We start from the raw sequence: 20,941 nt of genomic DNA, 5'->3' as shown, positions 1-20,941 counted from the left end.
TGCCCCCCCTGCCTTCCACCTTCTCCTTTTATTATATTTCTCCCCTTAAGCATTACACACTGCTACACAAAGGAATGTATGATGTTGATTCATATGCTTAGTTACCATCCTCTATCTACTACAATCCTGGTTCTCAGGCCTTGAGCCCAGGCTAAAGAAACCTCCCACAGTTGCTGTCCAAACAATCAAGTTCTCAGGGTTCATATCTAGCCCTTGTCCTTGGATAGAGCAATGTGTGCATTGCTCCTAGGAAACAGTCAGGGTGTGCCCCGCCTGCTTCCAGGTGGAATAGCTAGACATTAACCCTTCATCTCCCCTTTTTTGTTTATTGAAGTTGGCCATCTCATGGTAGCCGCCAATTTGTTTTGTCATGCTATTTAACTCCCAGACAGACAAGGACATAACCTGGGGAGCTTTCCAGGGCAAAATTTCACAAAGTCTTAACAAGGAAGGAATACATTGTACACAGCAACAACAAAAAATAAGCCCAATGATTACAAACACAAAATAACCAAAAACTTAACATCTGCAATATAATCATCTAAAAGGGGTACACTTCTTTTACTACAATTGTAACCAGCAAAAGGCAATATAAGTATCATTCTACTAAGACAGCAAAGGGTGCCATCACTTAAATTTGCAGGAATATAATTAAAGATGCATGAACCACAAGTAAAAACCCATCCTGATGGTAGGATGATATGGCCATAATTATATGAAACATTAACAGCATGGGAACAATTTAAAAGGGATTGAGAAATTTTTTGACAGCCCAATGGCACCTTTTGGGTAACGACCAATCGAGGATCTTTTGGAGGATTGTAAGAAATCTCTCCCACATAATCACAAAAAGCAACCTGCCAGGGCAAGGAGGTGTGGCACAAAGAGTCAAATTCAGTACGGGACAAGGGGAGCACAATGGCAACTAAATCAGTGCCAGTGAGTTGCACTGCACGGTGGCGGGCTTTACGAACAAGATCAGATAGGGCATCTAAATACGGATAAATATTTCGAGGAGGGGTGGATGAAAGGTACAGCCACTTTATAATAGAGACGGCTGTATCTGTACGGGGTCCAAACAGAGCCGCAGTTGGCGTATGAGGGGTGGCAAGAAGAACCAATTGTAAGGGACGGACCTCCGGGAGTCTGTCCACAAACTGCTGACTCAAGGCTGCATTGATCTGTCGAATGCAGGCAGTATGCTTTTCAGTGATGGCAATAACCGCACCCGGTGCCCGAGCTCCACGCAGGAGCTCAAACAACGGCTGCAGCATTGAAGTGGGGAGACGAAAATAGGGCCGAATCCAATTTAAATGACCCAAAATCTGTTGTAATTTAACAAGGGTTAGGGGTTGAGGTAAAATTAATTCCGGACGAACCGGAGCAGCATAGGTTTGTAAAACCTTATATCCAAGGTAGTGGTAGGGATAAGAGCGTTGGATTTTTTCTGGTGCCACTAACAGGCCATTTTGGCCGAGAATCTGAGATAAAGATTCAAGCTGTTGTGCCGTGACCCGGGGACCGCTTAGCAAAATGTCATCCATGTAATGGTAGACCTTCAGCGAAGGGTACCGGGCACGAAAAGGGGCAAGGGCCCGATCCACAAAAAGCTGACACAAGGTTGGACTATTTTGCATTCCCTGGGGCAAGACCTTCCACTGATACCTTTGAGAGGGTTGCTGATTATTATATTGTGGCACCGTAAATGCAAATTTTTCGCGATCTTGAGGGCAAAGGGGGATGGTGAAAAAACAATCTTTTAAATCTAACACACAAAGTTGATCGGTTTGAGGAATTAAATTTGGATTTGGCAAGCCAAATTGCAAGGGGCCCATAGGTTGGATGCGTTTATTTATTTCCCTTAAATCATGTAACAGCCGCCAAGCACCTGATTTTTTCTTAATAACGAACACCGGGGTGTTCCAGGGACTGGTGGAGCTCTCCAATCGCTGTGCTTGCAAATGTGGCTGCACAAGTGAATGAAGTGCTTTTAACTTTTCTAGAGGGAGGGGCCACTGGTCAATCCATACGGGCTCTAAGGATTGCCATACCAAGGGTAAGGCGGAGGGCACGGTGGGTGAGGGAGGGTTTTGGGCCATCAGATGTTAATATCGAGGGTGGTGTCTAACTTTGTAAGTAAATCACGGCCCCAAATATTGAGGTGGACAGGGAGCACAAAAGGGCGGATTGTAGCAAGGGCACGGCCTCCTGGTTTAGAGACCGTGACCCAAGACAAACTTTGGCGCCCGGGTTTGCTACCCCCAATCCCCCACAACTCTTTAGAAGGAACCGTAGGCCAACTAACCGGCCACTCCAGATCACGAATCACTGTAACGTCAGCTCCAGTGTCCACCAGCCCTGTAAAAGGAACATCATTTAAGAGAAGTGTTAACTGAGGTTTCGAGGGGCGGACTGACATTGTCAGAGCAACAAGTGGAGAAGACGCGCTGTGAGACGGCGAGTGAGACAACGTCGATCCAAAGCCTCCTCCACCCCGAGTTCGATCCTCGGCAGCTCCTCTGTTGGTGCTGGAGAGGGCCTTTCCGAGGCGACATGCTGTGTCGCATCGCCAGGAGGGGGGATGGCTGCAGGGGCGGACGGGGGCGGTGAGAGCACCAGCCTCGCGAGGGAGGGTCTGTCCGAGGCGACACGCTGTACCACGTCGCGGCAGAGGTGCCAGGCATGTAAAGCCTGCACGGGTGCCCGAGGCTCTTTGTGCAATGTCTGGCCCAATCGCTCCCAGTCCGCTAGCTTAAGGCTTCCAGCTTCAGGATACCACGGGCACTTGGCACGCACCTCCTGTAGCAGGAGAGTGAGTTCTCGAGCCGGGCAGTCATGCTGAGCCTTACGCAGCAAATACTGCAGCTCATTACGGTGTTGCACTTGCAAAGCAGAGAGGGAGCTTCCCATACTTACCACAATGAAAAATACTCACCGGGATCCACGAAGTGGATGAGTGACGCGTCTGAAACCCTTGCCGGGCGAGGTGAGTGCTGAGGGCCCCACGTTTGGGCGCCAGTTGTTGCGGTTCAGTGATGAGACAGAACACAGCTTTATGCAAGCAAACAGGCTGGTCAGCGGAGATGGGCTGTTCTGCCTTCCACCTTCTCCTTTTATTATATTTCTCCCCCTAAGCATTACACACTGCTACACAAAGGAATGTATGACGTTGATTCATATGCTTAGTTACCATCCTCTATCTACTACAATCCTGGTTCTCAGGCCTTGAGCCCAGGCTAAAGAAACCTCCCACAGTTGCTGTCCAAACAATCAAGTTCTCAGGGTTCATATCTAGCCCTGTCCTTGGATAGAGCAATGTGTGCATTGCTCCTAGGAAACAGTCAGGGTGTGCCCCGCCTGCTTCCAGGTGGAATAGCTAGACATTAACCCTTCAGGTGATTCCGCAGTTTCTTTGAGAGTGTGTGGCACAAGCTGTCAGCATAGTCTGTGTGGTAGATAGATTGTAATGGATTTTTTACCTTCAGTCCTTTTGGTATGATGTCCATCTATTTGCATTTGGAAAGGAAGATGATGTCTGTCTGTATCTGTACGAGTTTTTTCATGAAGTTGATAGATTTCCACTCCATACGGCTAAATTCAGTGCCTTGCATAATGACAGGTTTCAGAGTAGCAGCCATGTTAGTCTGTAGTGAGGTGTGACAAGTATGCATTAGAGGCTGGTAATTCCCCAGAGGGTGTTATTAGCACTGATGTTGTAAACACAAGATCAAAACATGATGAAGGACATATCATTAATACTTCCTGTGCCTTTGGTAATAGTCACTTTGGACACATCCACTCTAGGATGGGGAGGGGGTCTCATTTAAACAGTTTGCTGTTAATGGGTCATTGGTCATCAATAGAAAAGAAATTACATGTCAGTGTATTAGATCTGAGGGTCATCAGATGGGCCCGAAAATCATTCTTACCTCAGATCAAGCACAGAGCGGTTCAGGTGGTACCAGACAATATTACAGCCTTATATTACCAGAACAAACAAGGGGGACGTTCCCTTCAAGCATGCACAGATACAACAAGTCTTTGAGAATGAAAGCAGGACATTCACCCAGTGGTAATTCATATGTCAGGGGAAAACAACACCTTTGCAGATTACTTAAGCAGAATCATCAGTGGTCCCTGAAGGAGGTAGGGGTAGCAGAACTCCTCTGTTTGGGGGTGTCAAGTGCTCTTAGTGCAGTCTCTCTAGGGGTCCCAGCTTTTTCCTAACTGGTCCCCTTCAATTCATCTGCAGTTAAATCAGTCCATAAACTCTTAACTTAAATTGAGTCTATCAGCCCTGAAACTTCAGGACTTACAGTCAGCTTCTTGGTTTCACAGAGGCATCCTAGCATGGGGCTATTGCCCCACTATCCCAGACGTTTTTGCTTCTTTCCCTCTCTGTTCCCCATCCTTTATAGCTGGCTTTGTTTTCTTTATTTGTCCCAGCTGTGGGTGCATGTCTTCACAATTGGCAGTTCTGGCAGCTGTGCAGGGATGTGATCAGTCTGACTGCCTCCTCTCCCTTCTGCTTATGTACCGTATGGGGTTTGTATACCTCATTCCTATTTACATAAAGAGCAACACCCAAACCTTCATTTGCTTCACCTCACTGTTTGGGTGATAGAATTCTGGGATTGCTAGTAACAGTCTTATTCATTGGATGTACAGAAAGATCTTATTAATTCAAGAAAAGAGTCTACACATAAATGTTATGATTATAAATGGAAAAGATTTTTATTGTGGGTTAGCATAAATGAGGGGGATCCATATATTATGCCTATTCGTTGTATTTTAGAATATTTATTATATTTCAAAATGTCAGGTCTCTGTCATCTATTAAGTTGCACCTGTCCACAATTTCAGCATACCATGTTCCTGTAGATAGTAAATTGGTATTTATTCATGATGTATTTAAGAGATTCTTAAAGCATCTTAATAATCTATATCTGCTGGTGAGTGAACCTGGACCTTCTTGGCATTTAAACATAGTGCAATTAATGCAATGTTCATTTGAACCTATGGAAGATTGTACATTCTTTTATTTTTCTGTTAAGACAGCATTGATAATAGCCATCACCTCAACTACGCTTATAATCAAGTCAGAAGCCTGAATGGCAGAATGGTCAACTAGGAGGTGTTCATTACCCCCACAGTCAAAACACTTTCCAAACCTTTCACACCACGTGGACTTTAGCTAGTGGTATGAGGAATCTGCTTTCACCCACCCTCTCAATCTCTGCCATTTGGCCAGGTAGCATACTGGCCTTTGTGACCACACACTGCTTAACCAGAGAGATCTGGGCCCCTGTATCCCCCTGCCCCAAGTATTCCCTGCCATCAATTTGGACAGCCTTAACATGCTCCATAGCTGGTTCTGCAGAGACTAATCTCACAAAACTGATATGATAGGTTTCAATTGATTGGGTGTTTTCTGTGTTGAGGACAGCAGAACTAACATGAGCTATTGGTTGCCTGCTTCCTCCTAGCACAGGGCATTTATTCCTCAGATCAGTGGAATTACACTGATAGCACCTTTTGGGCTCTTCTGCTTTTACAGGAGATTTGGGATGAGGGTTAGAGGAATGTTTTTGGGTAAGTGAATGTTTAGGCTCCCAGCCCCTTTCTCTCTTCCCAGGGGTAAAATCGGATCCTCCCTTTCCACCAGTTTTAAACCCCTCTTTCTGTGGCCTGCACTCAATAGACGCCTCATTCTGTTCGAAGGCATCAGCTAAAAAAGCCATCTCATCCACAGATTTTACATCTTTGTCCCACAGACACTGCTTTACATCAGCCTTACATATGCTTAGGAAATACTCTTGAGCAACAAGATCCAACATTCCCTCAAAACTCGCCACCTCTTTACCCCTCACCCATTTTCCCAACAAATCTTTCATTTTGTTTATATATTCCCCATTACTCATACCAATATCCCTCTTAAGATTCCTAAATTTAACTCTATATGTTCCAGGGGTAATCTTAAAACTTCACAAAACAGTATCTTTAAATTTACAATAGTCTAAAGCATCTTCAATAGACAGTTCATTGAATACATTTCGAGCTTTACCAGTGAATTTTGCAATCAGGGTAGGAACTCTTATCAGGGATTTCATGTATTACACACAGCCTTTTGAAGGTAGTCAGATATTCAGCAATATCATCCTCCTTACTGTATGCAGGACATAAGTGGTCCCACTTGTGGATTTTTGGGACTTGTTGGGGTCGGGGGCTTCTGGTTCTGCTTCTCTAGCAGGTCCAGCTGATGTTCTCTCTCTCTTTCTCCTCTCTATCTTTCTTTTATTTCCAGTTCTTTCAGTTGCAATCATCTCTGGTGCTCCCTCTCCTGTTCTGCAGCTTCCAGTCTGGCCAGCTCTAGTTTTGAAGCTGCCTCAATTGTAGTCATTTTTCTGCTTTCTTGTGCTTATTTCCCTCACCCAAAATAAACAGAAAATAACAAAACGGTGACCTCCTCCTGACTGTTCTTAGCCACTGCACTTAAGACTCACTTAAAATTACAAATATCAGTGCTTAAAGCATGAACTTCACTTGGAGTAACAAGCTATACATACACCCTGCTTGTTGTGCCACTCTGATGTTTCCCTCTGGTGTTATCCGGACCGGTGATATGCTAGGTCACTCCAGTCTTTTACTCTGGGAGCCAGCCTTACCCTGTTCTACTTTGAGAACCCCCACTCCTGGGCTGTTCATGCACAGCCTCTGGCACGTAAGCTGCTCCTTGGATTTTGCAACCGAATGACACTAGCCAATATCTCCGGTCCCAGACACAACCGTAGGAACCTCCATCTTGCTGGACACTGCAAGCTTATATGAGTTTGTCAGTTTAACAAAGAAATTGGTATGTACCAGGCTTGTTATCCCCAGGGAAGTCTCTGAGATGCTTCAAACCAAATGCACTGCTTCAGGTAGATTAAACAAATAAATGTATTAACTATAAAGATAGATTTTCAGTGATTATAAGTCAAAGCACAACAAGTCGGATTTGGTCAAATGAAATAAAAGCAAAAGGCATTCTAAGCTGATCTTAACACTTTCAATGCCCTTACAAACTTAGAAGCTTCTCACCACAGGCTAGCTTGTTGCTCTTCAGCCAGGCTCTCCCCTTTGATCAGCGCTTCAGTCACTTGGTGGTGATGTCTGTAGATGGAGGTGGAAGAGAGAGGAAGAGCATGGAAAAGTCTCTTCCTTTTATCATGTTCTTTCTTCCCTCTTGATTTTGCCCCCTGCTGCCCCCTTTAGGGTCAGGTGAGCATTACCTCATTGTAGTCCCTAACTGACCAAGGGAAGGGGAGTGACTCATTCGAGGGTCCAACAGATCCTTTTGTTGCTGCGTAGGCCAGTGTTCTTTGTTCCTGTGAGGCTGAGCTAAGTTTGTCCCATATATGCCCTGATAAGGTGTGAACTGCCTCTCTGCTCTTGGGGAATTTTTACCTGGTTTTGTTTCAAGCCATGAGGACACATTTTCAGCCTCGTAACTATATACATGAAATTACAACCTATAACATTACTATAACAACAATGCTCAGTGCATCATGAGCCTTCCGAAGACACCCGACATGACAAATTTTGCATTGGATACCACACAATCATTTTATAAGGATGAACACGGGGGTGCAGGGTGTTCCCATGAGGTACAGAACATCACAATGCCTAAGGTGATTTTCATCTTGATCAGTCTATAAATTTACCAGTGTTTTACCTTAAATCTCACCGCCAGGATGGTGAGGCTAAATTACATACATTGATTGGATGCTAAAAGGGCTGTAGCTTACTACTTATGAAGCATTTCAGACAATCACCCAATCTCTTGTAAGGAGAAAAACAAAGGCAAAATGCAAATATTTTGTCAGTGTGTAAACACTTTCCAAATGGGGACCATGTATTAAAGAAGCATACAAGCTAGGGTATCCCTGTTCCTGAATAGGTTAGGCCACATCCTTCCAGAGTACAGGTAGCCTCTGTGGGGTTTACAAGATACAGTTCTCTAATAGAGCAACTTACAATTCATACACAGAGTTCAATTAATACTTTCACTATACACCACTCATTAGACTTAGGGCTCAAAGATTTCTATAACACCCTAATGTGTTGTGCATTAATTGGCCTGTGTAAACATTGCTGGTGCACTTTAACTTAGTGCTTCTTAAAACAGTATTATGTTAAAGCACACTAAGGCAGCCTTTAGTGCATACCAGCAGAGCCTATATTGACCATTTAACATGCAACACATTAGTGTGCTTTAGAAATCACACCCACGTAGAACACATTCCCCCACCATGTATACAAGCCTTTAGAGTCTAGATCAGATGCAAAGTTTGGGAAAGCAGTACTTCAATCCTTGTTCAGTTAGGATTCTGTATCCCACCATCCTGGATGAGATGTACCGCTTCTTAATCTATCCCACAAATGGAATATGTAGAGTCCATCTTGAAGAACTCCAGTTACAGGTAAGTAACCTTCATTTTTGTATGGACTGTAGACAGAACATGCAAAGTTAATCAAATTAATGTTGCTGTGGGGGTCTAACTGTTTGACTGACTTTTTGCATTAAATTCTCAGCTGCAAATTTACACTAAATTAGGTTCTTACTTTTTATTTCCTTTGTGGTTCTTTTTCCTCTAAAAAAATAAACAGGGGACATACTTAAAGGAATTTAGGAAACAAATGCTTACAAATTTAACAGCACTTCTCCAAATCTGTGCCAAGATAAAGACTATGATGCAAATTATTTTAACATAGAAACATAAGAAAATGTACATATTGCATTTGTTCATGATGCAAGTTTCAGTCACTTATAATGTTCTGAATTATTTTTTCAAATTTATCAGGATTATGAATCTTCATTGAGGACTAACTACATGTCATGTTTGATACTTTAACATTCAGACATTTTTGGGTTAGTGTAATTTTACTCTGAAAAGTGACCATAAATGGCATTATAGGACTTCCTGTTTATTTCTTGGATCCTTCCTTCTTTTGCATAACCATCAATAATAAAGGTTCAGCAGGCCAAATTATGCCTTTAGGTACATCTGTGTGATATGAAACGTAGTAAACAATTTTGTTGATGATGCACAAGACCTAGTAGAATCAGTTCACTCTTAGCTGTGTTGGCTCTTCAGAGCTAACATAAGTGAAAACACCGCAAAAATGATTTTTCACTGAAGTTATCAGATAAGACTGAATATGTACAGGCACCAGATCTGTGGAGTAAGAAAGTATAAGTTGTACATAGCCATTCTTCAGAGTAGGGCACATTTTAAGTGCAAAAAAAGTTGCAGAAATATTATCCCCCACCTTCTTTTTACCCTTCTTGCCTTACTCAGAAATAGCAGAAAGGTTTTGCTCAAACTTGCTGTCAAGGTTCCTTCCCCACTCTGAACTCTAGGGTACAGATGTGGGGACCTGCATGAAAACCTCCTAAGCTTACTTTTACCAGCTTAGGTTAAAACTTCCCTAAGGTACAAACTATTTTACCCTTTGCCCTTGGACTTCCACTGACACCACCAAACTTTATCTGGGTTCCTGAGAAAACGTAGTTTGGAAACGCCTTTCCCCCCAAAATCCTCCCAACCCTTGCACTTTTAATAGAAGTAAAAAAGAATTACCTCTGTAAAATCAGGATGGTAAATACCTTACAGGGTAATTAGATTCAAAACAGAGAGAATCCCTCTAGGCAAAACCTTAAGTTGCAAAAAAGACACACAGACAGAAATATTCATTCTATTAAGCACAGCTATTTTCTCAGCCATTTAAAGAAATCATAATCTAACACATACCTAGCTAGATTACTTACTAAATTCTAAGACTCCACTCCTGTTCTATCCCTGGCAAAAGCATCACATAGACAGACACAGACCCTTTGCTTTTTTCCCTCCTCCTGGCTTTTGAAAGTATCTTGTCATTTTGGTCAGGTGCCAGCGAGGTTACCTTTAGCTTCTTAACCCTTTACAGGTGAGAGGATTTTTCCTCTGGCCAGGAGGGATTTTAAAGGGGTTTACCCTTCCCTTTATATTTATGACACTTGCTTCAAAAAATTAACTGTAACCTGAAATGAAGGATGTGAAGTTTTAGTCCCACAAAAACTTTATAGAAACTCATGAGCAACTCATATAAAAGGTTTAAAATAGCCTTACTCATAAATACAAATATATTTAATATGAAGGAAATCAGTTAAAGGGAACAATTATAATATATCAGTAATAGTGGGAAATACATTACATGCTGCCCAGTGACTTTAAGCAGGTTTGTGTTATAGCACATAGCACAGAGGCCCTGATCCTGACTTATTACAAAGAAATAATAACAGGACATGTATTTCATTGCATTTTGTTATGTGAGTAATGGCAAAGTCATTCTAATTTTAATAAAATATGTCTTTTTTTCATTTTAAGGGTACTGGGAAGAAAACATTAGCTAAAAAAATAGCTCAGTTATGGAAATGCACACTGATCGAAGGTAAATATCAACTGTAATCACAACACTATAATACTTCTTATTTTAGCTTTCTTTATGTTCCCTGAAATTCTAAATAGTACATTAATGACCACAGTGAAGATCATTGGTATGGGCAAGCTGTGATAATTTTTCAGGAAACATATCATTGCTGAACGTGGCAGATGCATCTGCCTTTTAGCTTCATGGGTGCTAAACAAGTCAGTTTTCTCCTCTTTTTCAGGAGGGAATATAACACCTAATGACCAAAGTAGGGCCCAGTCCTGTAAGATGATCTACAAGAGCAGATCCATATGTTTATGTGGAACCTGGTTGAAGTCTGTGGTGGGTCCACATAGGCACAAGGGTCCAACTGCATGGCTCAGCTTACAGGATCAGGTAGTGTCTTTCTTTGTTCTGTGTTTGTACAGTACCTAGCACAATGGGTTGCTAGTCTGTGAGTTGGGCTCCTCAGCACTTCTGCATTATAAATAATAATAAAAGCAAATTTGTGCTATTATCCTAACAGTACCAAGCCCCCACCAAAAAACATCCTAAGGGTCACTTGAGGCAGTGGGGTTCTCCAATCTTGCACCCTTCAGCAGGTCCACAGGAATAGGAAATACCCCTTTGATCTCCTGCTCTCTCCAGCTCTACCTTCCTCACTTCCTCTCCCTGAAGATCTCTAAAGGTTTGCAGGAGCAGAGCCTATCATTGGAAATATTCTCTTTTGTTCCACTGTCAACTGATTGCTGAGGAGGCATGTCATTTTGAGACATCTCAGCAAGAAAAAGGGCTAGAGACTCATATACAAAAAGAATAAGCTTAGGTCTCCAGCAGCTTTTTGTTGTTTTATACTAAGTTTGCTGGAGCAGATATTCTGTAGCAAAGGAAGGAGGTTTATGATTGGTTTTGCTATAAAGTGGCCAAAAAAGATAGAATAGTTTTTAAACTCTGGTGAACACTTGTACTTTAGGATGTAATTCAAGAATCCTTTGTTCAATTCACTTAAATTTTGCAGAAAAAATGTTGCCTCTGCCCCATATATATCCTACAAATTGAGAAACTGATGTAACTCTTTAAATTAAATTAAAAATGGGGGAAGGCTAAATCGGCTTATAACAATCTTAACTGTAGAAAAGTTATTTTAAACAACTCTTTCATAGAATATCAGGATTGGAAGGGACCTCAGGAGATAATCTAGTCCAACCCCCTGCTCAAAGCGGGACCAATCCCCAATTTGAACCAGATCGCTGAATGGCCCCCTCAAGGATTGAGCACACAACTCTGGGTTTAGGAGGCCAATGCTCAAACCACTGAGCTATCGATTCCCCTTCTTTGTTTATGTTAATAATAATATCCATGATTAGGCGGATTTTTTTTCATGGACTATGCATGTTCAGTAAATCTTCTTTTTGAATAAACAGATTTCAATTTTTGTGTTAGCTATTTCCCTTGTAAATCTCAATTTGTTTCTAGTGCATTAATTAGAATATATGGAAGCCCTCTGGTGGCCAAAAAAACCTTAAGATTTTGTGGCGACTAGAGGCTTTATAACATATCAAATAAAATGTCTTTGTCACATTTTGAAAGCTTTAAGTTCAAATCATGCTAAAATTTCTGTTTTAATAAAATCTCTTAACTTTATTTCCCTCAATGCAAATATAGATTAAGTCATCCCACTTTTTTTAATACAAAGACATCTGATCTAAATTATTTCACATGTGAGGGGGAAAAAACAGAATAAGAATTTTTTCAGCTACAGAAGGATCAGCCCTCTTCTCTGCATGTGGAACTCCCCTTGACTTCAGCAGGTCTTCTATATGTGGAGGGTTTGCAGGATTATCCCCTGAGGCTCCACCCCATCACTGCAGTTCATAAAGCCATATGTAGGAGCTTTGAGGGGATATCAAACTAGCACTGTCTTGTTTAATTTGACCATTTAAAAGGTAACCTTTTTCTCAGCTGCCTACTTTAAAACTGACATCTTTGTGTGGTTGAACTGTTTTCTTTTTGGAACTTGACTTCTTAATATGTGAAATGTTTTTGGGCTCAAAGATTCAATGCCAGATTTCACAGTATTGTGACAAAGTACCTGCTCTACCTTGGTGGGTCTTGCACTTATTGGCGGATTTGCTTGCCTTGGAGCTTCACAGCTACTCCGGGTTCCAGCCCAGGGCCCTGTGGAATGCAGCTGTCTAGAGTGCCTCCTGGAACAGCTATGCGACAGCTACAACTCCCTGGGCTACTTCCCCATGGCCTCCTCCCAGCACCTTCTGTTTCCTCACCATAGGACCTTCCACCTGGTGTCTGATAATGCTTCTACCCCTCAATCCTCCAACAGTCCATGTTCTCGCTCGTCGCACCTCTTACTCCTCACATGCACACCACAAACTGAAGTGAGCTCCTTTTTAAAACCCAGGTGCCCTGATTAGCCTGCCTTAATTGATTCTAGCAGCTTCCTGGTTGGCTGCAGGTGTTCTAATCAGCCTGTCTTAATTGTCTCCAGAAGGTTCCAGATTGTTCTATTACCTTACCCAGGGAAAAGGGACCTACTTAGCCTGCTCTCCTGCTGCTGCCCTCTGGCCTAGGCTTTTCTTGCTTTTTGCCCCTGCTATTGGTTCCCCCCCCAGCCCCCGACCAGGCCAGATGCTCTCCCTCCTTTCTTCTTGTTCTTTTTTTCTTTCTCTGCTGTTGCTAGAGTGCTGACCGGCTGCCGGCCGGCCGTTAGCCCCCCCACCCCACTTGCCGTTGGATGCTGCTGCTGTTCCAGCTGAACCACCCTCTGAGAGAGGGGGGGCCTTCTGACCTGCTCCCCAGAAGGGGGGAGTGGAAGCCCCAGACTCAGACACTTGCTCTTTGTCTGCGGACCCATCTCTGGCTGAGAGAATTTCTTATCATTCGCTATGGCATCCCTGGAATGTTTGCAGCTGCGACCCGGAACAAGCAGAGAAAAAACGGCCTACCAGAAGAACGCCACCCAGGGAACAAAGCCGTCTACCAGAGGAAAAACTCGCCATGGAGAGGGCCTAAGACTGAGTAACTTTCGAACTGTGCTCTCGTGTGGGGGGAGGCCTTGACTGTGTCTTAACTGTGTTTGTAGGGACACAGGGGGTGTGGCACGGAGCTGCCCCCCATCCATCTGTGTCCTCCCAACCCCCACGCTACCATCTTCACAACTGCCTCCTCCACCATCTTTGCTGGCTGTCAAACATCTGTCTCTGGACTTAGCTGCTCGCCCTGATTCCACCACGTGGGCCAGAAGCACCAGCCAACCAAACAGGACTCTGTGGACAAGCGTACGGTGGTTCATGTGCCCCTTCCCCCCTCCCTCCCCGAATTGTCCACCCCACAGCTTGTCCCTTTCTACCTGACCCCAACTCCTGTCAATCACCTGCCACCGCCCCCACTGGGGCATCGGCAATGGATGCACCGGGGTGACCTCCACCGCTGCCATGCCCATTGCCTCCCCAGACTCCAGGGAAGCTGCCCCAGCCGGCGGGAAAGGCCAGGGCAAGAAGAAGGGGAAGGGCCCCGCTAAAACCACCAGGCCCTCCGTGGCAGGGGCCACCCCCACTGCTGCAGCCCCGCCACCGACCATGGCTTCCTCCCCCGCTACCCCCTCCACCAGCTCTGCGGATGTCCCTCCCTCAGCCCCCAGGATGTATGCCCGGGTGGCGGCAACCCCCCTGCCTGCTGCCTCGTCGTCTCTCCCGCTCACCACCTCCGCCACCATCAATAGCGGCCGGGGCCCCTTTCCCACCATGACAAGGAAGCATGGAGTCCGATGCCTCCTGGTGCCTGCCTCACCCCACGTGGAGACCTACATGTGGGCGTTGGCGAGGGTGGTGGGGCCCTTGGCCATTGTGGCGGCCTCCAAAATGTATGGGAAGGTTGTCTTCTTCTTAGCATTGGAGGCTGCCGCCCAGGAAGTGGTGGAGAGGGGCCTGGCAGTGGGAGGGGTGTTTGTCCCCCTAGAGCTGCTAGAGGACCTGGGCGTCCGCCTGGTCCTGACCTCTGTCCCTCCTTTTCTCCCCAGTGCTGCCCTGTTACCCGCCCTTTCCACCCTGGGGAAACCTGTTTGTCATCAGCCCTCTCCTGTTGGGCTGCAAGGACCCCACCCTCCGTCACATCTTTTCCTTCCGCTGGCAAGTGCAGCTTCTACTGCCGTCGGCGGCGCGTGACAGAGAGGCGCTCGAGGGGTCCTTCCTAGTCCCCCACCAGGGGGCCCGTTCCCGGGTGTATTTCTCCACGGGGGAAGCCCGGTGCTACCTCTGCTGGGTGTCAGGGCATGTCCAGAGGGACTGCCCCTTAGCCCAGCAAGGAGGGGCATCTGGGATCTCCGAGACCCGGCAGGACATCGGCCCCATCATTGCCGACGCCCCTGGCCGCTCGATACCCGAACTCGCCCCCCGTCCTCTTCGGACCACCACTTCTCCCGCTCAGGCCCAAGGGGCACCTCTCCTACAACACCCAGACGAGCGGGAGAGCCCCGCCCCCGCTGCTGATAATCTGGCAGGGCCTATGGAGGAGGGTGTGGCAGAGATACCACCAGGCATGGGAGAGAGCCTGCCCCAGGGAGAATCCTCCCTCCCTTATGCCACCTTACCGCCCCCCCAAACCCCTGAGCCATTGCCTTTACCCCCTGATACGAACCCTGCTAACCAGCCCCCAGATGATGCCATGGAGGGCTGGGCCCTAGTCCAGGGGAAGTGAGGCAAGCAGAAGGCTGGAGCTCCGCCTCATCTACCCGAGGCGGAGGCCCCCCCGGAAGACCAGGAAGGGGGGCACCGATGCCGAACCTTCCGCTTTGCCCATGAGTGCGTCCCATCCACTGGTGTCAGCCGGGAAAGACGTGGTAGCATCGGAAGGTAGTGTCTCCCCTCCACGGGAGACCCTCCTCTCCAAGACCCTCAAGGAAGCCCTTTCTGTCCTGATACTGCCCGAAGTCCCTGTGAGCCCTGAGGCAACCATCATGGCAGGTGCCAGCGGGGAGAACCCCAGGGCGATGGAAAGTGTCCTCTCCTCCACGTTCGAGGAGATCGAGGCCCTAGATCTGACCCCGGTCGCCCAGGGGAGGACGACCTTTTGCCAGCAAACCTCGATGTGGACGACCTCACTCCACTCCTCTTTTCCCCATGCTCTCTCCCCCTAACTGCTGCTTCTACTCCCACCTCCGAGGAGCCCCTGGACTCCTCCATCGATCCGGCCGCTGATGGCACCCCGCTGATGACCACCGAGCCTGCTCAGGTGACAGCCGGCGCGACGCGACTGGGACACGAGCCGCCAGGGGCACCCCCCGTTGGTGCGGAGCAATTGATTTCCTTCCCAGGCAGGGGCGCAACAGAAGATAATCCACCTCCTGGTGCTGTAGCCGCTAAATTCACCATGGAGCCCGCGCCCGGTATCACTGAGAGCTCCCTCCCCACCCCCTGAACCCTCGAGCCTGATCGGGAGGCGCCACCATCCAGCTGCTCACCTCCTGAAACCTAGAATCTTGCCTCTGCCCCTGCCCCTACCCCTATCCAGTCTACCTCCTGCGATGTTATCGCCGCCCCCGGGGCTGTCTCCTTCCCTTTTCCAATCGATGACTCCCAGGGAGCGGCCTTTGCATTCTCCTGCCCCGACCCATTAGGGGCTGCTACTTTCCCTCCATCGCCCCCTATTGCCCCAGGGCTTGAGGGGGCCTAGAAGCTCCAGCCCATCAGGCACCCAATCGGGGGTCCACACCCTGCTTGCCCGTTTTAGTGGGCCACAGGACTGCACCAAGGGCCCCACCAGGGAATGACCGGGAAACCGTAACCCCACCCCCACATGATCTGCGAGGAGAGCTGCGGAAGTTTTTAAGAGGATGTCCGTGGCTCCCGCAACAAGGTACAGCTTGCTCTCCAGCAATGGGGGGATTTTTTTCAAATCCTCCGGGCCACAAGGGCCCTTATGGGGGAAGATAAAGGGACGGGGAAGCAGGATGCCGCGGCCTACTGGCGGGTCCGCATCTTCCGTGACCAATTACTCACCTAAGGGATGGGTCAAGGACTGTTGCGCAGCCCACTGGGGGATGCGAGCGTCCCTGCCAGTGAGAATGCCCCCTGGCCCTCCCCATGACACCTCTCACCCTCGCAACATTGAACACCTGGGGTTGTAGGATGGCTCTCCGCAGGTCCCAGGTGCTCTCCTTCCTTCGAGAGGGAGGATACTCTGTGATTTTCCTGCAGGAGACCCATACGGATCCAACCGCCGAAGATAGTGGGCAGCTGGAGTCGGGGGACAGGGTCTACTTTAGCCATTCCACGATTCGGCAGGCTGGAGTGGCGACCCTGTTCTCCCCCAACCTAGCCCAAGGTGCTAGGGGTCGCCGAGGCTGTGCAGGTCGCCTGCTGCAACTCCAGGTCCGTATAGAGGGGTTCATCGTTAACCTCATTAATGTCTATGCCCCGACGTCGGGCCCGAAGCGGCTGCAATTCTATCAGCAGGTGTCCGCCTTCCTCGGCACCTTAGATTCTCACGAGTGCCTAGTCCTGGGAGGGGATTTTAATACCACCCTCAAGGAGCGAGACCACTTGGGGACCGAGCAGTGCCCGGCCGCCGCGGACACCCCCCGGGAGATAGTTGAACATCACTCCCTAGTGGACATCTGGCATGACCACCACCTGGATGACACTTCCACATTCACCTTTGTCCAGGTGGAAGCCCATTGGTCAAGCCACTCCCGGTTGGACCACATTTGTTTATCACCCTTCCATCTCTCATGAGCCCACTCCTCCAGCATTCGGCTGGCCCCATTTTCTGACCATCATCTAGCCACCGTGACAGCCTCCCTCTGTGCAGAGAGGCCGGGGCCGGCCTATTGGCATTTTAACAACAACCTGTTGGAGGATGAGGGCTTCGTGACGTCCTTCCGAGAATTCTGGCTGGCCTGGCGAGGGCAGCGGCATGTCTTTCCCTTGGTGCGGCGATGGTGGGACCTGGGGAAGGTGCGCGCCAGGCTTTTCTGCCACAACTACACTCGGGGCACCAGCCGACGGAGAAATGAGGCGATAGAGCAATTGGAATGGGAGGTCTTAGATCTGGAGAGGCATCTGGCCACCAGCCCCGAAGACCCACTCCTCTGTGGAGCGTGCCGGGAGAAGCGGGAGGAGCTCCAGGCCCTCGAGGACTATCGGGCCTGGGGCGCCTTTGTTCGATCCCGCATCTGCCTCCTTCGGGAGATGGATCGCGGCTCCCGCTTCTTCTATGCCCTGGAGAAAACAAGGGGGGCCAAGAAACACGTCACCTGCCTCCTGGCAGAAGATGGCACCCCCCTCACGGAAGTGGCGGAGATGTGCGGGAGGGCCTGAGCCTTCTACACAAGTCTTTTCTCCCCGGATCCAACCGACCCTGGCGCTTGCAGAGTGCTTTGGGAGGAGCTCCCCACGGTCAGCGTTAGCGACCGAGGCTGGCTAGAGTTACCGCTCACTCTGGCTGAGTTCTTGGAAGCCCTCTGTTGTATGCCCACCAATAAGTCTCCAGGCATGGACAGGCTGACTGTGGAGTTCTACCGCGTGTTTTGGGACGTCCTCTGCCCAGACCTAGTCACCGTCTGGGCCCAGTCTCTGCAGAGCGGGGTCCTCCCTCTCTCGTGCAGGCGAGCTGTGCTCGCCTTCTTGCCGAAGAAGGGGGACCTCCGCGATTTACGAAATTGGCGTCCCGTCTCGCTCCTCAGCACAGACTACAAAATCGTAGCGAAAGCAATATCGATGCGGCTAGGGTCTGTGCTGGCGGACGTGATGCACCCAGACCAGACCTACACCGTCCCAGACCGCAGTATCTTTGATAACCTATTTCTGGTTCGGGACCTTCTAGAACTCGGGCGTAGAGACGGTCTGTCATTCGCTCTCCTGTCCCTAGATCAGGAGAAGGCGTTTGATAAGGTGGACCATGGGTACCTGCTGAGCACTCTGCAGGTGTTTGGCTTTGGACCCCAGTTTGTGGGTTTTCTCTGTATGCTTCCGCAGAGTGTCTGGTTAAGCGTAACTGGACCCTGACCAAATCAGTCAACTTCAGGCGAGGAGTACGGCAGGGGTGCCCCCTCTCGGGCCAGCTGTACACCCTGGCGATTGAGCCCTTCCTCTATCTCCTCCGCAGAAGGTTGACAAGGTTGGTGCTGCGGGAGCTGGAGCTGCGGCTGGTCCTGTTGGCGTACGCTGATGATGTGCTCTTTGTGATCTAGGACCCTGGCGACTTGGCGTGGGTGGAGGCTTGCCAGGCCATCTATTCGGCAGCCTCCTCTGCCCGGGTCAACTGGGTCAAGAGCTCTGGCTTGGTGGTAGGAGACTGGCGGCAGGCGAGTTCCCTCCCACCCGCGCTTCAGACCATTCGGCGGAGTGCGGGTCCGCTGCTCTATCTCGGCGTTTGCCTTTCTGCCACCCATCCCTCTCTGCCGGAGAACTGGGAAAACTTAGAGGGCGGGGTGATAGAGCGGCTCCGGAAATGGACGAGACTACTCCGATGTCTCTCCCTCCAAGGGAGAACTCTGGTGCTTAATCAACTAGTCCTGTCCATGCTTTGGTACCGGTTCAACACCCTGGTCCCGGCCCCGGGTTTCCTGACCAACCTCCGGACATCGGTTCTGGGGTTCTTTTGGTCAGGAACACACTGGGCCCCTGTAGGGGTTCTTCATCTACCCCTGAAGGAAGGAGGACAGGGCCTGAAGTGTCTACACACTCAGGTCCATGTCTTCCGCCTCCAGGCCCTACAGAGGCTCCTCTATGGTGTGGGCAGTTCGGCATGTAGCACACTGACGCACGCCATCCTGCACCGCATCCGAGGGCTCCGATATGACCAGCAGCTCTTTTATCTCCGTCCAGGAGGTTTTCTGCGAGACCTCTCTGGGCTGCCGGTCTTCTACCAGGACCTCCTCCGGACTTGGAAACTGTTTTTAACAACCAGGTCTGTGGCGGCCACCAAGGGAGCAGATCTCCTCGCGGAGCCCCTGCTACACAACCCCCAGCTCCGTGTGCAGGTGGCGGAGTCCCGCTCGGTGCGCCAGAGCTAGATCCTGGCAAAAGTCACAGGAGTCGGAGACCTCCTGGACTACGACCGGGGAGACTGGCTGGATCCCCTGATGCTCGCCCGGCGCATGGGGCTCTCCAGACCTCGTACCCCCACAGCGTGAACTTCAGGAGGTGAAGGCCGCTTTGCTGCCCGCTGCTCGAGCTTACCTTGACCGGGTCCTGCTCGTGGGCACGCCCCGCCCACCCTCTACCCCAGGCCCACCGGACCTTTTAATTGGACCCCTGCCCGCAGATCCAATCGACCCCCACTACCCCTTCACTGCAAGCTGGCTGCATGAACTGCAGCCGGTACGCTTCCAAACCACGCCAAGGAAACATCTATACATGCTCGCGCTCCACACCCTTCACGCCCTCACCCTAGTGTCCCGCCCCGACACAAAGTGGCGAGACCTTCTGCCACCTTTGGAGGGTGAGCAGCCCCGGTGGGCCAGCCTATATTCCATCTTGGTTCCGAGGCCCGTCGGGGACATCAGTTGGCGGCTCCTTCACGGAGCTGTGAGCACGGGCACGTACTTGGCGTGGTTCACCCCCATCCCGGATACTTGTTCCTCTTGTGGTGTGAGGGGAAACCCTGGCGCACGTATATTTAGAGTGTGCCAGGCTGCAGCCCCTGTTCCAGCTCCTCACAAATCTTTTATTACGTTTTTGGTTGCATTTTTCCCCTCACCTTTTTATTTATGCACTCCCCATCCGTGGCCTCACAAAGTCGCAGGATCTCCTAGTTAACCTTCTCCTGGCCCTGGCTAAAACGGTCATCTATAAAACCAGAGAGAGGAAGTTGGCCGATGGAGTTTCCTGTGACTGTGGGGCCGTTTTCCGATACTCGGTCCGTTCACGTATCCGGGTGGAGTTCCTCTGGGCGGCGTCCACCGACTCCCTTGATGCTTTTGAGGAGCGGCGGGCGCTGTCTGAGGTTCTCTGCTCGGTGTCCCCATCCGGGTCCCTTTGTCTGACCCTTTGATTGGGGGAGAGAGTAAGGGACCCCAGCCCCAGCCATTGCTGCTGCGGACACATCACCCTAGAGGGGTCTTTTCACACGTGGGTGCACGTGCCCCCCCGCCGGATTGTCCACCCCACAGCCTTCCCTTCTTGTTTGGTGCTTTCAGAGGAGGGAATTGTTGGTGACACTCAGGTATGGCACCAGGTAACTCGGAAGGGTGGAAGACCACGAGAGTCGAGGAAGCCCCCTGCTCTGCGCCCAGGCAAGCTTGAACACTTCCCTTCCCTGAAGCTAATGAGAAAACAATTGTGATTGGTTGCTGTGTTACACATTGCATATGCTGCTGTTTTTACTTTGTAAGTGTGTTATGCAAATAAAAACATCTTTTGCTTCAAAAAAAAAATCACTCTCCTGTAGCCATCTGGCCCGACCCTGTCACAGTAGCTACATTATGATAATATGAAATCACTAATGAAGACAGCCATGCTAGGCTAACAAT

The 20,941-nt window shown here is 49.0% G+C and overlaps 1 protein-coding gene across 5 annotated transcripts in view; it reads left to right on the top strand.

Moving 5' to 3' along the window:
* Positions 1 to 20,941, top strand: part of AK9 (adenylate kinase 9) — a 245,383-nt gene that overhangs the window by 9,118 nt on the left and 215,324 nt on the right. For 3 of the 5 annotated variants that reach the window (XM_084624319.1, XM_084624320.1, XM_084624321.1), the window contains one exon: positions 10,410 to 10,473. In XM_084624319.1, the coding sequence (XP_084480445.1) occupies positions 10,410 to 10,473 (64 nt within the window). Of the gene's footprint in view, positions 1 to 8,382; positions 8,463 to 10,409; positions 10,474 to 10,775; positions 10,849 to 20,941 lie in introns of those variants that run through there. The other 2 variants (XM_084624317.1, XM_084624318.1) reach the window with 2 other exon arrangements.

Source organism: Lepidochelys olivacea, assembly GCF_965140295.1.
Source record: "Lepidochelys olivacea isolate rLepOli2 genome assembly, chromosome: 3".
Taxonomy (NCBI): Eukaryota; Metazoa; Chordata; order Testudines; family Cheloniidae; genus Lepidochelys; species Lepidochelys olivacea.
Note: the sequence above shows the minus strand (reverse complement) of the source record. Positions and strands in the feature narration are given on the sequence as shown.